This window comes from Struthio camelus, chromosome Z (assembly GCF_040807025.1).
Source record: "Struthio camelus isolate bStrCam1 chromosome Z, bStrCam1.hap1, whole genome shotgun sequence".
In the NCBI taxonomy this organism is placed as follows: domain Eukaryota; kingdom Metazoa; phylum Chordata; class Aves; order Struthioniformes; family Struthionidae; genus Struthio; species Struthio camelus.
In genome coordinates this window covers 84988027-85000962 of record NC_090982.1, presented here as the reverse complement: position 1 = coordinate 85000962, position 12936 = coordinate 84988027, and the positions used below count along the sequence as shown (strand labels likewise).

General features: G+C 40.4%; 1 protein-coding gene across 1 annotated transcript in view; it reads left to right on the top strand.

The window, feature by feature from the left end:
- Window positions 1-12936, top strand: part of SKOR2 (SKI family transcriptional corepressor 2) — a 28542-nt gene that overhangs the window by 4716 nt on the left and 10890 nt on the right. The window contains exons 4-6 of the mRNA XM_068927828.1: window positions 6475-6540; window positions 6926-7024; window positions 12059-12126. Coding sequence (XP_068783929.1) covers window positions 6475-6540; window positions 6926-7024; window positions 12059-12126 — 233 coding nt within the window. The remainder of the gene's footprint in view (window positions 1-6474; window positions 6541-6925; window positions 7025-12058; window positions 12127-12936) is intronic.

The following is a 12936-nucleotide window of genomic DNA, read 5'->3' as shown; positions in this document are numbered from 1 at the left end:
TTAAAATCAAAATTATGCTGATATTTTGCTTTTTCCTTAGATGTTATAGCTCATCTCTCTATATACAACTCCACATATGTTGTGTTCATTGATATTGCTAGTCCATGATAGCTATAGTTTGTCTTCATGGTAGATTTTAATGTAAATCATCCTTTTCAAAGATGCGGACTACCTTGTATACTTTGAGCCTGTGGAGAATCTTAAAGAAAATAAGCAAGCTGAGGGCAGCGCCTGAGTGAAGGTCTCAGGACTAGAACTGAGATGGAATGACTGTAAAGAAACGCAAAATGTGTAAGGGCTTGTTTCTGAAAATGCTTTCTGTGCTCTCTCCAAGCAAGAGCAGCCCCGCTATCTTCGGTGGGATTCCGAATAATATGGTTTTGTAGCATTGGGCCTTCCTAATCTTACACAGAGTTAGAGTGTTGTAGTCACTGAGCTTTTTCTGATTGTCAAACTGTTTTGCAAAATATTCTAGCTGTCCAATTTGTTCAGTGTACTTGATGCATTTGTGAGTGATTTAACTCTGTGCCTTCCTAATACGGTTAAGGCAGATGAAGTGATCCTGGAAATACTTCACAATGCCAGATCAACTTGCAGTTATTAGCTAAAACTAGTAAAAGCAGACTTAAAATAAATGCAGTGTTTTCTGTGTCAGAGACAATTCTATGCAGGCGCATGTTTCCTTATTGTTCTCAAAGTGTCAGTGAAATTATTCTCAAAGTGTCAGTGAAGTTGAAGATTCATATTAACCTGAGCTATTTCCAAGGCTGAAGTAGATTAGACGTAGGCTTGACGATCCTGGAGCCGTTTGTACCGTATAGCCGGTAAACTGTCGGTGAAAATTCCCTTTTCAGTCAGGCAGTGTTCCAAAAGAGCTCTAAATTATTCAAATTCCCACGGCAGTTTTGCAAGGTATCTGTGACTAACTTACGTAACTGGTCTAGTTCTTTAGGAAAACTGCAGTTTGCCATCTCGACCCTCCTTCAGCACCTGGAGTTGAAGGGTAGAACGGCGGCGTGCGCCTAGCGCACAACGGCATTGCAACACTGCCTTGCAAATACTGCGTATTTTTTAAAGAGAAGTTTAGTTCAGTAAGCCGTTCCCAAACCTATCCAATTTTTCATCTGTTTCAGTGAGAAACGTGAGCTTTGCAGTGGGTATTAGTAGCAGCTAGAAGCCAGCTTTTCAAATCGTGTTATCATTTCCCCGTTTTTGTTTTTTGATTTGTAAAAACAGCATGGCAGTTATTTCAGGAAAATTCAGACTAGGAGCAGTGAGCCAAATTCTTCTTTCATTTTCTCCTACATACGTACAGAATAACTCTGCTAATATTGATGGAATTACTGTAGATTTACAGCAATTTATAGATGGCTGAAAACAGCCCAGTGTTTATTTTGTATAGCAGGCTGGACTGGTTATATAGTCTTTACTGGGATAAATGGTAAAGGTTGCAGCATCGGATCCAGAAGGTAAATGACGTACACTTCATTACAGAAGTTGTTTACCAAAAAGGGAAGAAGTTAAAAGCTCAGATGAGGGAAGACAGGGCAAAATTTAGATGTGGGACGCAATCCTGCACATTAGAGATAAGGCTGTGTGCAAGTACGTGGCTCTGCATGACGGACAAATCTGCAGACAAATTGTAGGATCGGGTCCTTATTTCCTGTGGCTGTCTCTTCTCTTCTGCTATTACTCAAGAGCTCAGTCTCTTTGAATTATTAATAGAGGGTAGAGTATTTTTAAATTTCATAAATTTTTCTACAAGTCTCTCGATCTTTGATGTTTTCTTAAAGCTGCATCTTCTGGAGCCCCGTGAGAATCTCACCTTATATTTAAAACAAACTCAAAACAGAAATTTGCTAGCTCTCATACTTCTATAATAAATATATGAAACACTTTCTCAGATGTATGCATAAGGTTCAGACCAAAAGGCAGCTGATTTGTTGTGTCTCTAAAACAAGTCATATTTTCACGTCAGTCACAATTTTGAACGTTCAGGTTTGAAATCCTGAAACCCTGTTCTCCTCTATACCTTGTACTTTAACGCAGATTTTTTTTTAATTAGATGACTGTGTTAACGTTTAAATGGAGGTTATCCAATAGAGTTTATCTGTGCAAAAGTAGAACTAGTTTGTTTTAAAACTAAACCACTTTCAGGGCAAATTAACATTTTTTAAAGATTTTTGTAAGGCATGTGTATATCAGCCCCAATGCATAAAAGCACTTAGGAATATGCTTATTAAGTTTCTTAAAATAGGCATGTTTTCCCAAGTCCTGACTGGCGTATTGACTATTCATCCCAAAAATTTTCAGTAAGTTTGTGTTTTGCTAGGATTTCTTCAAGACGTGCACAAGAACTGTACATGTCTTAAAGAGGGTAAGTAACCGCTAAAACAGGTGGCGCCTTCAGAGCTCTCAAAGCCTGCCAGGTTATCTGCCTATATATTTTTTAACGGGTATATACTTATACCCAGAAGACAGCGACCTCTTCCCTTCTGCAGTCTTTGTGTCTGTGCACAGCACTATCTGCAGCAAAAAAATATCGGTGGACTTCTAAGTTATGATGATCCTGGCAGACCGTCGATGCGACAGGCTTCAGAGTTGGCTGGGAGACAGGGACATCATGCTCTCTGTGATATTTGGTACTGTCTTGGAATAGTAAGGCCCGTGCCGAGCCACAGATGGGGTGAATGACTGGAGCTGATAGGATCTGGAAGCGCAGAAGTAGTGAGAATGGGGAACTGGAGTTGCATGGGGACAAGGCATGGGACTGAGAGTCAGGAGAGCGGAGTTATACTGCTGGTCCATCATACGTTTGCTCTGGGCACGTTGCTCGTCCTTCTGCACATCGCTTGCCTATCGGCATAGCTGAGTTGCCTAGGCCGGCATGGAAATTTTTAGCTGGTGTTTAAAGAACACCTTGAGCTTCCCAAGGAAGTACTGCGGAAGAGCGGAGTGTGCCCTAGGTGGTAGAGAACAGAAAAAATAGCCTGGGTACGTCTGATTTGGTTTTTTGCTCTGAAGAGAGGAAAGGTGCTCTTGTTTGTGGGAGAGGAACTGTAGAAACGTTTCTGTTAAATTTTTTATTAAAAATTCAACTCCTAGCTACTCCAGTGGGTGTAGAGAGCTAATAAAACAGTGGCATCACAGGAAGTGAGATTATGTCAACGTACAAATCAGCACCTCTTATTTTCGGATTCTTGATTAAGTAATTTGAAGTATGTTTACCTGCAGGTGTCACTTGTCATTGCCTCCGTGGGTGGTTATTCATGTTCCAGAATAAGAGTGCCATTTATTTAGCCCTAAAATATAATGCACGTACTTTCATTCCAGAATATACATGTCCGCACACGTGCGCTAATCAGGAAGGTAACAAAAACGTCAGCTGAGCCCGTGCGAACTGGATGTGAACACTTTCCAACCTCATCCCCCTAGCCAGCAAACTATTTTAGTTTGATTTCTTTTTTCCAAGTAAACTGAAATCGGGCGCTCTTAAACAAAACCTACGTGTCCATGCAGGGGAGTTCCACAGCTCTTAGTGCTTCTGTGTCAAATGCTGCTGAACGGGCGCAAGTTTGTGTGTAGACAAGGCCCAAGAGAGTTATGGTGGAGCTATTACAAGGGGAAGTGATTTTTTCCTAGACTGATTAAAATTCTTTGGGTTTTCTGTTTGTTTGTTTTTAAACACCTATTTAGCTTTTAATTAACATTTAAGAGAAAGGAAACTGATTAAATATTCAATACCTCCTCCCTTTCAATTAAGGTATAAGAGTACACAACACGTGATGAGGCCTCTGGGAAGTATGGAAAAACTGAGAAGAGCAGACTCCTGATTATCATTTTGAGGGGGATTGGAAAGGTGAAAACCCATCAGAGTATTATTATTACTATTAATGATAATAATGTCAAGACATTTTTGAATATCAGAAAGCCGTTAAAAAATGCAGTTGAGTCTTCCAAGTCATATACGCTGCTTTTTGCCTTTAAATATCCTCACTCTTCCCATCCTGTTTATTCCTGTGTCGACGGCAAGGGTGGAGGATTTTCTAATAAGCCTTTCTGTAGCTTAGTGGGGAGGCTGCAAGATGCTGAAGAAGTTATTCTTCATGCTACATGCTCTTCCTTTCATCTTGATGTCGTTCTTTCAGTCCCAGCGAGTCGGCAGCTTCAAACCACACAGCCCTGAAAGCTCAACCAAGCAATTGGGAAAGAACAGTCTGTGTTGCTGCCATGCTCTATACTAGGATCTAGTCCCTTCCCCTTTCTCTTCCTCCTCCTTGGAGAATCCAGTTACCTTCTATCTGTGAGTCTGTTCTCCCTTGAAATAACTCATGAAACCTTCAGGAAAAAAAAGCTAAGTGAAAGAAACTGATTGGGGGAAAAGTATAGATTTCTCTAGTTTAACAAATATTCTTCCTATAACTTATATTTTTCTTTTTGGTATTTTTTTGTTAGCAATCCTTTTCAAAATGGAATCACTCACTAAAAAAAAAAAATCATTTTACGTTATGCAAACACCTCTTGCCAATGAGTGATGTATTTTTCTTTTGAGTTTTATCTTGTTATTTCTTTTAATTGGGTGAAACAATTTACCGGTATAAAATATTTTATTTATATCAAATATCACACAAAAATGATTTTTTTTGGTATAATTGTGTGATGTAAACAGATTTTTTTAGTGGAAGTGGTGTCACCAGATACCAGTTGTTTAAATGTATATGCCTGAATAATTTTTTTTAATCAGGAAAGAAGATGAGAGAGAGAGATGCTAAAATGCATAGTTATTGAATATGTTTCATATACTATAATATGACTTAAAGGTTTACGGGAGGTAGGAACACATTGATTTTTGAAAGTAAAAATACATGTTTTGCGGAAAGATTTGACTGCATGTAAAACAAGACCTTCCAATTGGACTTTAAAATTAGCTCAGTGGCACGACCAGCATGTCAGGCTGTCAAACGCGTGGTGACAGTAAGAATTCTTTAAGAAGTTGCTATCTTATCTGTTGCGTGCCGACCTATTCCTTGCTATACCTCTGTATATTCCAAAAAAGCAGGGTATTTCCTCCGTGATTCTTTTCTCCAAATACATAAGCAAATGAGTAGCTTTACATGTGTATCTGCAGTGTGATTATTCATCAGTAGAATTAATGATGTGTATTTGCTGGCTGGATTAAAACAAGAATTAGCTCAATATTTGGCTACTTAGCTAATATTTTGTTAATTATTAAGAGTCCATTTCTACTTCAACTGTAAGTAATAGAAAATCTCCCATTAATTTCAGTGCAAGTGGTATTTTGTCTTTTAAAAACATTTTTCTCAAGGCTTTTTATTTCAAAACTCTGTTTATAGAAATTAGAGGAAAACTTCAGAGAAACAGTAATTAAATAGCAGTCTATCAGAAGGTTCCTATTTAGTTAAACTGTCATACAGGTGAACTTAATGCATTGGGGTTTTTTGTTTGTTTTTGATTGTTTTGTTTGGATTTTTTTCCCTTTGTAAAGGAAAAAGACTGCAAGAAGCAGTGTGTATATGTCTAGAAATAATCAAATTCTGTAATCCAGAAAATTCACTTCTACTTTATTATTAAAAGGTATGTAAGTGACCAAAGGCAGAAGTCTCTGAATTTGTTGCCTTCAGAGCAGTGTCCTTTAGGTTTTTTCTCAACTGGATATAAAGTATAATCAGATATAACAAGCCCATGCCATAGGACTGCAAAAAAGTATAAAAGTTAAAGAGCTGAAGAAGGCAGAGAGGCTGGTGCAGAAGGAGTTTTGCTTGAAAAATTTGGGACAGGTAAGGGTCTTCCCAGCTTCCCATCAACTTCCCTTTGTGAAGAGAGATGGGACTCCAGAGAAGGCTTGAAGGCTGTTCGCTGCTCATTTCCAGACATTTTCCAGTAAGTGCATCTTCAGGATGAGTTAGAGGGAGAGCATGAATCAGTCTGGCAGAATACGTGCAAGAAAGGCTTCTCTAGGCACTGAGGAGACCGTCAAGTCTCCTCTAGGAGTTGGAGAAGTCTGGAGGGGAAATGACTGGGGTATAGGTAGCTACTTTATTAAACAAGAAGCACATCCAAGTCCTGCAAACACTTGTGCTTACATATGCTGGGCAACGTGGAGATAGGCTGTACTCATGAAACATCTCTATGAAGTACAGTTTCAGGGAGAGTGTTTCTGGGGCCAAGAATATTGGAGCAGAACGCAGTAGCGCACTGGAGATCCTGAGAGGAGCGTGGGTAGCATCCAGTCCAAGTGTGAGAGTCTTTACTCGTAAAGACAGAACGTCTTTGGTCACAAAGGGGGCTTGTCCTGTTCGGGAATGGCCTCTGAATGTTGTGCAGAAACCTTTCTTTTTTTTTTTTTCCTTTTTCTTTTTTTATCTCCAGACTCTGAAGCAGTTACATAGTAAGGGCAGTACTGATAAAAAGCAATATTGGTAAATCAGTAATTTGTTGTTTTCTTTTTTTAAGGCGAACACACGCAAGAAACCAATTCACCTCATTCACTGAAGAAGGATGTAGAAAACATGGGAAAAGGTAAAATAAATAAGTACCTCTTATGTTATAAAACTGCTCTTTGTTTTAATAGAATATGAGGATAATAGGGGGCATTTTTGTTCTGCACCATATTTTAAGCTTGTCAAGTAACATATGAATAATATATGGACCTTTGGGTGGATATAATTGAGATTAATGCATATATATCAATCAATACATGACATTGTAATATAATACTTTAAAATAATATATTACATTGATTTATATTCATGGCTTTCTGCACAAAATCTATTGTAAGTGTATGTAACGCTATTTTTTTATAACTGCTAAAATATTTTGTCTTATAGTAATGAATTGCTCTGCAACTATTCTCAAGAATTATTTATACAGATTAGTTAAACCACTTTTCTTCTCTCTTTGTTAGAGGAACTCCAGAAGGTTTTGTTTGAACAAATCGACTTACGCAGGAGACTAGAACAGGAATTCCAGGTGTTGAAAGGAAACGCGTCTTTCCCAGTGTTCAGTAAGACACGTCTCTGTGGTTTTGGTGTTATTTGTGGGTTGCTGTTTGTTGTCACATTGTTGAAGAGGGAGACGCATGTTCTCAGTTGTGTTGCCAGGATCTTTGGCTTGGTTCTGCTGGGGCTGAGGAGACTTTTGGTGTGACTTTTCAGGCTGCCAAAGCAGGTCTTTTTTAGAGAAAATCTGAAGCTGGATGTCTATTTTGTTGTATGTTTTACTGAATTTGACAACGTGTTGCCCACGTGTTTAATATACTGAAGCCCCAGGAGTAGAGAATGGATGGCATGCCTGCCTCCCAGTAAACTTTGATCCCAGAACTGATAAACACTGTTAAAGCTCGTTGGAAAGAGGGTCTTCCAGCATACAGCCATCATAGTGCTTGCTGTGCTACACTGCCTCTCTGCTGGAAGGAATGACCAATTATAGGGAAACACATCTGGGGTTTTTGGGTCCATCAGTGTCAATCTTTTTAACCACCTTCTTGGAGGCTTTTGAAACCAGTGTAAGTTATTGTGACCTTCAGATGATTCCGGCCGATGCTGGAGAGTTGATCTGGCCTATGTTTAAGGAGCACAAAGACCTGTTTGGATGTTTTTGTCTTGATATGGGCTGTCTGAGATGTTTCTTTCACCATGGCTCATAAGTACGGTGCTGCCCGGGGGGCTGGAATGTGCCAGGCATGTATTTAATAAAGCAAAAGGGAAGATTAGAAGGTTTTTCATGAAGCTGCCAGAAAGTCGAATTTCCTACATTGGGATATGGTAAAAGACCTACTGCTTGAGGCCTTTCGAATTATGCTGGCAGCAGCAGTGGAAAATGTGCTTCCAGAAGAAAACCCACATAGGTCAGGACAAGCTAGAAGTAAGGGCTCTCCAACTTGTAATTAATGTAGGGTTATGGAGCTGCAATGACCACGGTATCTCCTTTGCTCTCTGCCAGTCTGTAACAGAGCGCAACGTAGAGTTCGGTATTGTAGTGCAGCCTTTTCTGTGCCTAGCTGTCACAGCTGTGCAGCTGCCCGTCCAGTCTTCCGAGTTCAGTATTAAATTCGACATAAAGGAAAAAGACTGTTTGTACCCATTTTTTTGAGCTCCAAAGAACACCTGACAGCATCCTCGTTCAGTATTTTCCTGATACTGGTGGCTTTTTTCAAACCTGCTTTTTAAAACTCTGACTTTTCATCCTCATTTACCTGTGAGACTATACATGGATGGAGCACTCTGGAGTAATACGAGTTGCAGCAGGCCAAGTATATACTTTAAAACCAGACTAATTGCCAGACTGTTATGCGTTTCCTTGACTTGCGTTAACCCTTACAAAAGAAAACTAACTGCCACGAGCTGAGGAAAATTGCTCCTCTTTGAGGCTCAGCAAAAGGTGGGAACACAGACAGTATTTTCCTACTATTTAAAGCAAATAGTTTTTTTCCCTTTTCTGTAACATTAGCTAGGGTAAGTTCAGGGAAGTAAAGAGGTGTGAGACAAGACTCCGGGAATGACTCCATCTTTAGCCCAGATATCAAAAGATGTGGACAGCTTCATAAATAAAGGAGAAGAAGAGCCTGAGGTGATACAGATATTAATGAAAGAAGGGTAACCTCATCCTTCAATATAAATTCAGTCATTACTTGGGTTTGAGAGTGAGGTAATTTTCAAATAATTTGTGTAGATCAAAACACTGATGTGTGGTATTGGTGAAATGGCATCTTGGAGCTTTGCCATTCAGGACACTCATTTATCCTTTTGTTCTTCTACAGTAAAATTAATGCTCTGTCATTGCCGTGTAAATAAACACTGCAATTAAACCACATGAAATACAATTCAAATAAAAGAAAAGAACGCATATGGCCGACCAAGGAAGTGGCATCTGTGTATGCCGGCTTGAAAAATATGTGGTTTCAATGTACCACAAAGTAGTGGTCAATTTTGTTCAAGTTTAAAATAGAAAACAGATAATGTGCTATAAACAATATATGCAAGTGACCGTAAAACCTATGTACAGATTTAGATTTACCAAAAAAAAAGCCCTCCTCCACATATAATAAAAAGAGAGAACAGGCCTTTGCAAAGCAAGTAAGCGTAAAATGCAAGATGCGTGTGGTTTGTGCTCGAGAACAGTATGAGAGCTCCCTGAAGAGAAGGGGTCTGTTCCAGACTCTGCTAGTCCAGGCTGCTGCTTTAGGTCAGATACTAGAAACTGTGTTTATTTTACCAGGTTTCCTGAATTTCTGTCTGCCTGTGGTGCTGTCAGATAGGAGCTCGGGAGAGAAAACTTAGGAGGTCCGACTAAAAGAAAGCAGAGGTTTAAATGGTTTGGACTTCTGTTGATGAACTTCTGTTGTGTTGATGAACCCACCGTGGCTTGGAGACATCCGAGGCTGAAGGAGAGAGCCTGCAGGCAGGCAGCAAGCCTTGAATTCGAGTCAGGCTCGTTGCAGCATCGGGGAGAGGGCCGAGTGGCCGTGGAGACTGAACCTCTGTCCCATCCCTAAAGCTACTGAGGACAGAAACACACTGACGGGTAATTTTCACTCGCAGGGCTGGAGGTTCTCCCTGTGCTTTGCACTGTCTGTAGATAAATAAGAGGCCTTTGGCTTTTAAGTCTTCTCAGCTTTTCTTTTTTTTTTCTTTTTTTTTTCTTTTTAAGAAGGAGAGAATTTGTTCCTCTTCCAGCAGGGAACCAGCATGTGAGATATAGAGGATAGCGCTATGTGTCTCAAAAACCTTTATGTCAGGCCCTCTGGAGTTAACTCCAAAGTTGACTTCTTCAGGTCTTGCATTTGGAACTGAGCATGTTTCGGTCATTACACGTTAACAGCGTCTAACCAGCATCCACAGCAGCGCTGTGCAGTCCTGTGTGCCTGCTTGCCTCGTGGAAGTCACTGTTAAATGAGAACTGATCTTATTTGCAAGCTCATTCAGTAGTACTATGAAGTTTGCTTCTTTGTGGCTAGGCCTGCTTAAAATGTGGCCTGTGATAATTTGTGAAGTAACCGACCTTGTTTTCTGCTGTTTGCACCTTTATTTTTTATATTGCCATTGTAGAAAGCGGAAGATAAGGTCTCCCTTTTGTATATAAGGCCTCTCAGCACACAGCCAGAAGATCTCTCAAAGAATTTGCTGTCCTGATAGGACTCTATGCACCTGTGCGTAATGCAGCATAGCTTGCAGTTAACAACGTGGGTAGTAAAACTGTGGAGACGTAGACTGGATAGTTGGAAGGTATTTAAGTTTGTGTTAAGAAAGCTCTTTAAATATTCATATCTTGCCTCCTGGGTATTGCTCATGGCTTTGTCTCTAAGCATTCAATCTCAAATAAGTACTGCAGGAAAAACCATTATCCTTACCGTTAACACCCCCTTTCCACAGTGAGCTTGAACATTTGCAGTGCAGCACTGAACAGGGTTTCTGAGCTATTTGCTCTGAAAAGTGGTAAGGCTGTGGAGAGGCAGTCGGGGAGGAAAGCATTGAGAAGGTGAGCAAAAGTCCTCCGTGTAGCCTGTTCCTTCTGCCTCCTGTAAAAGTGAAACTAGAGGACCTACTTGGTGGCACAGTTCTCTCAGCCTTTAGTGACGGGAACAGGAGTCCATCAGCTTTTTATACTGCACTGCTTTTTTTGGTAAGCAAGAGAAGTGCAAACCTGCCTTATTGCTGTAAGATGCTTTTTCTCGATGGGTTGGCATGGAGGGAAGAGGCTGAAGATTTCTGTAGGCTTATACTTGAAATCTGAAGAAATGCATTCAGATGACGTTGTCATGTCCTTTCTATGTGGCCCTGCTGGACTCCCGATGGCTTCAGCCTGACAAACTTTCTCATTATTCCTTTGTTTAATTGCTAGTTTCATTTAATCCTAACGTGCCTCCTTACCTTTTAAACAACAGCTTTTGCTCTTCATTCAGACAGGGCAAAATCCTCCTGTGAAAGAGGGGAACACTCACAGAGTCCAGCGTAGCAGGATATCGAGCCCAGGCTTCCTGAGCTCTAGGCTAGTGTGTCCAAGCAGCCAAATGGCTATTTAGCTTGATTTATAAGTAAACCCATCTAGCCGCCTGGCCTCCTCCAGCCCCTCTCCAATCTGACAGCTCTGTTGAGGTGCTCCATGCTATATTGTGTAGGCATTCACCTCACTGCTTCCGTGGTCCAGGACAGGCTTCCATGTCCTGGATCAAAATGACATTGTTTGGGGTGGGTTTTCATTCCACTTCCATTTAACTGTCCATCGTGATGATGGCCAGGTCTCCTTCATGCCAGAATCCTCCAACCTCATTTCTTCTTGTGAATTTTTATTTTTATTTTTTACATTTGCCTGTCTTTTTCCCACCCTCCCACAGTAATGTTATGGAGCACAGGCCAGCAGTTAATCATCTATCCAGGAGAAGTTTTTGTCTGAAATGGTTAGTGAAGACGGAAATAGGGGAAGGAGGAGCTACCTGAGGAGGAAGGCTGGCCTGTCCTGTAACCCAGCTGCCGAGGAAGGCACGTTCTGTCTTTCAAAGACTTTAACTCGTCCAAGTTCTGTATTGCTGCTTATGGAATTTCTTAGTTTTTCTGAGTTTTGTTTGAAGCTGTCAGCACTATGTTAAAACTGTAAATCAAATCCTACGTCCTTTAATGCATTCTGTTCTCATGTTTTGGACATTGCTACAGAAGTCAAGAGATTTATACCAAAACAAAGGAAAGCAGGTTTTGCTGTTCTCTTCAGTATTTGTAGAAGTTTTGTCTGACTAATGACTGCAGAATCAGGCTCATTGGGAATATCATTACAAGAATGAAGGTTAGCTACAGAAACTTAGCAGCCTATACTTGCTAACTTGGGAAGTAGCCGAATCTGATTTTTCCCAAGCTTTTCTGTTTCCTACAGTGTCTCCTATGAGATAAGAAGTTTCTGTTAAGCATATTCTTTTGCTGGGTGAAGGGCTTTGTAGTGCTTCACAGTTCCTCAGTAGTGATCGGGTTTGATTTCCTTTGATGTATATGAATTCTGTCGTATGGATCTCTTCTAATTGTATACGTTTTCTTTCTCTTACAACCCACAGATAATTTTCAAGATCAGATGAAACGGGAGCTAGCATACAGAGAAGAAATGGTACAGCAGCTACAAATTGTAAGTTTTTGTATTCTACTAAAATGTTGTGAACTCTCTCTCCAAATGTACGCCTCAAACTTTTGCTGTGAGCCATGCAGATGTGTGATTACTGAGTTACCTTATACATAGCAAGATGCAAGCATTCAGTTCTCAGCTGGTTTAGAGTCTAATTACCTGGAGATTTACTTTCATACAGTAACCAGATGGGTCTTCATGTTTCAACTAAATGGCATGTGTTGACTTGACACTGAGAGGTACTTCTTCAGAGACGTGAGGCCTGAATCCAGTGAACCTTAAGCAGTTAAATGTTCCTACATTTCACAAGTTGCCAGGGGGTGAAATTCAGCCTTCGGGGCAAGGCCGGATTCTCACTGGCAAATACACCTCAGGATGGGTCTTTTTCACATTTCAGCCGTCGAAAGCAGTGGTTAACCCAGCAGTAAAGGATTCGTTTTTCAAAACGCGGTTCAATGTGTGCACACATTGCTGTTTGGTGTCTCGTTTGTTTATGTTTAAAAGCAAGAGGGATTTTGCATGTGTGTGTGAGTGTCAGTGCAACTCTAGATCCTTGCACACAGTTGGCCTGTTCTGAAAACTTGAAGTAGCAGGGATAACTTAATCCAGTACAAGCAACGACCTGAGTACGTGAGGTTGTTACTCACTCAGGTAATTTTGCTAAGATGTTGCTTAGCGCAGCAGAAGTGTGTTATCTTGCATTAACAGCAGGATATCATAGTGAACGGGAGGCTGTCCACTAATGCTTTCTTTTGTTAGTGTTTTTTTCTATGATGAGTCTGACATTATTCAACAGTGTTTTTGAGACAGGAT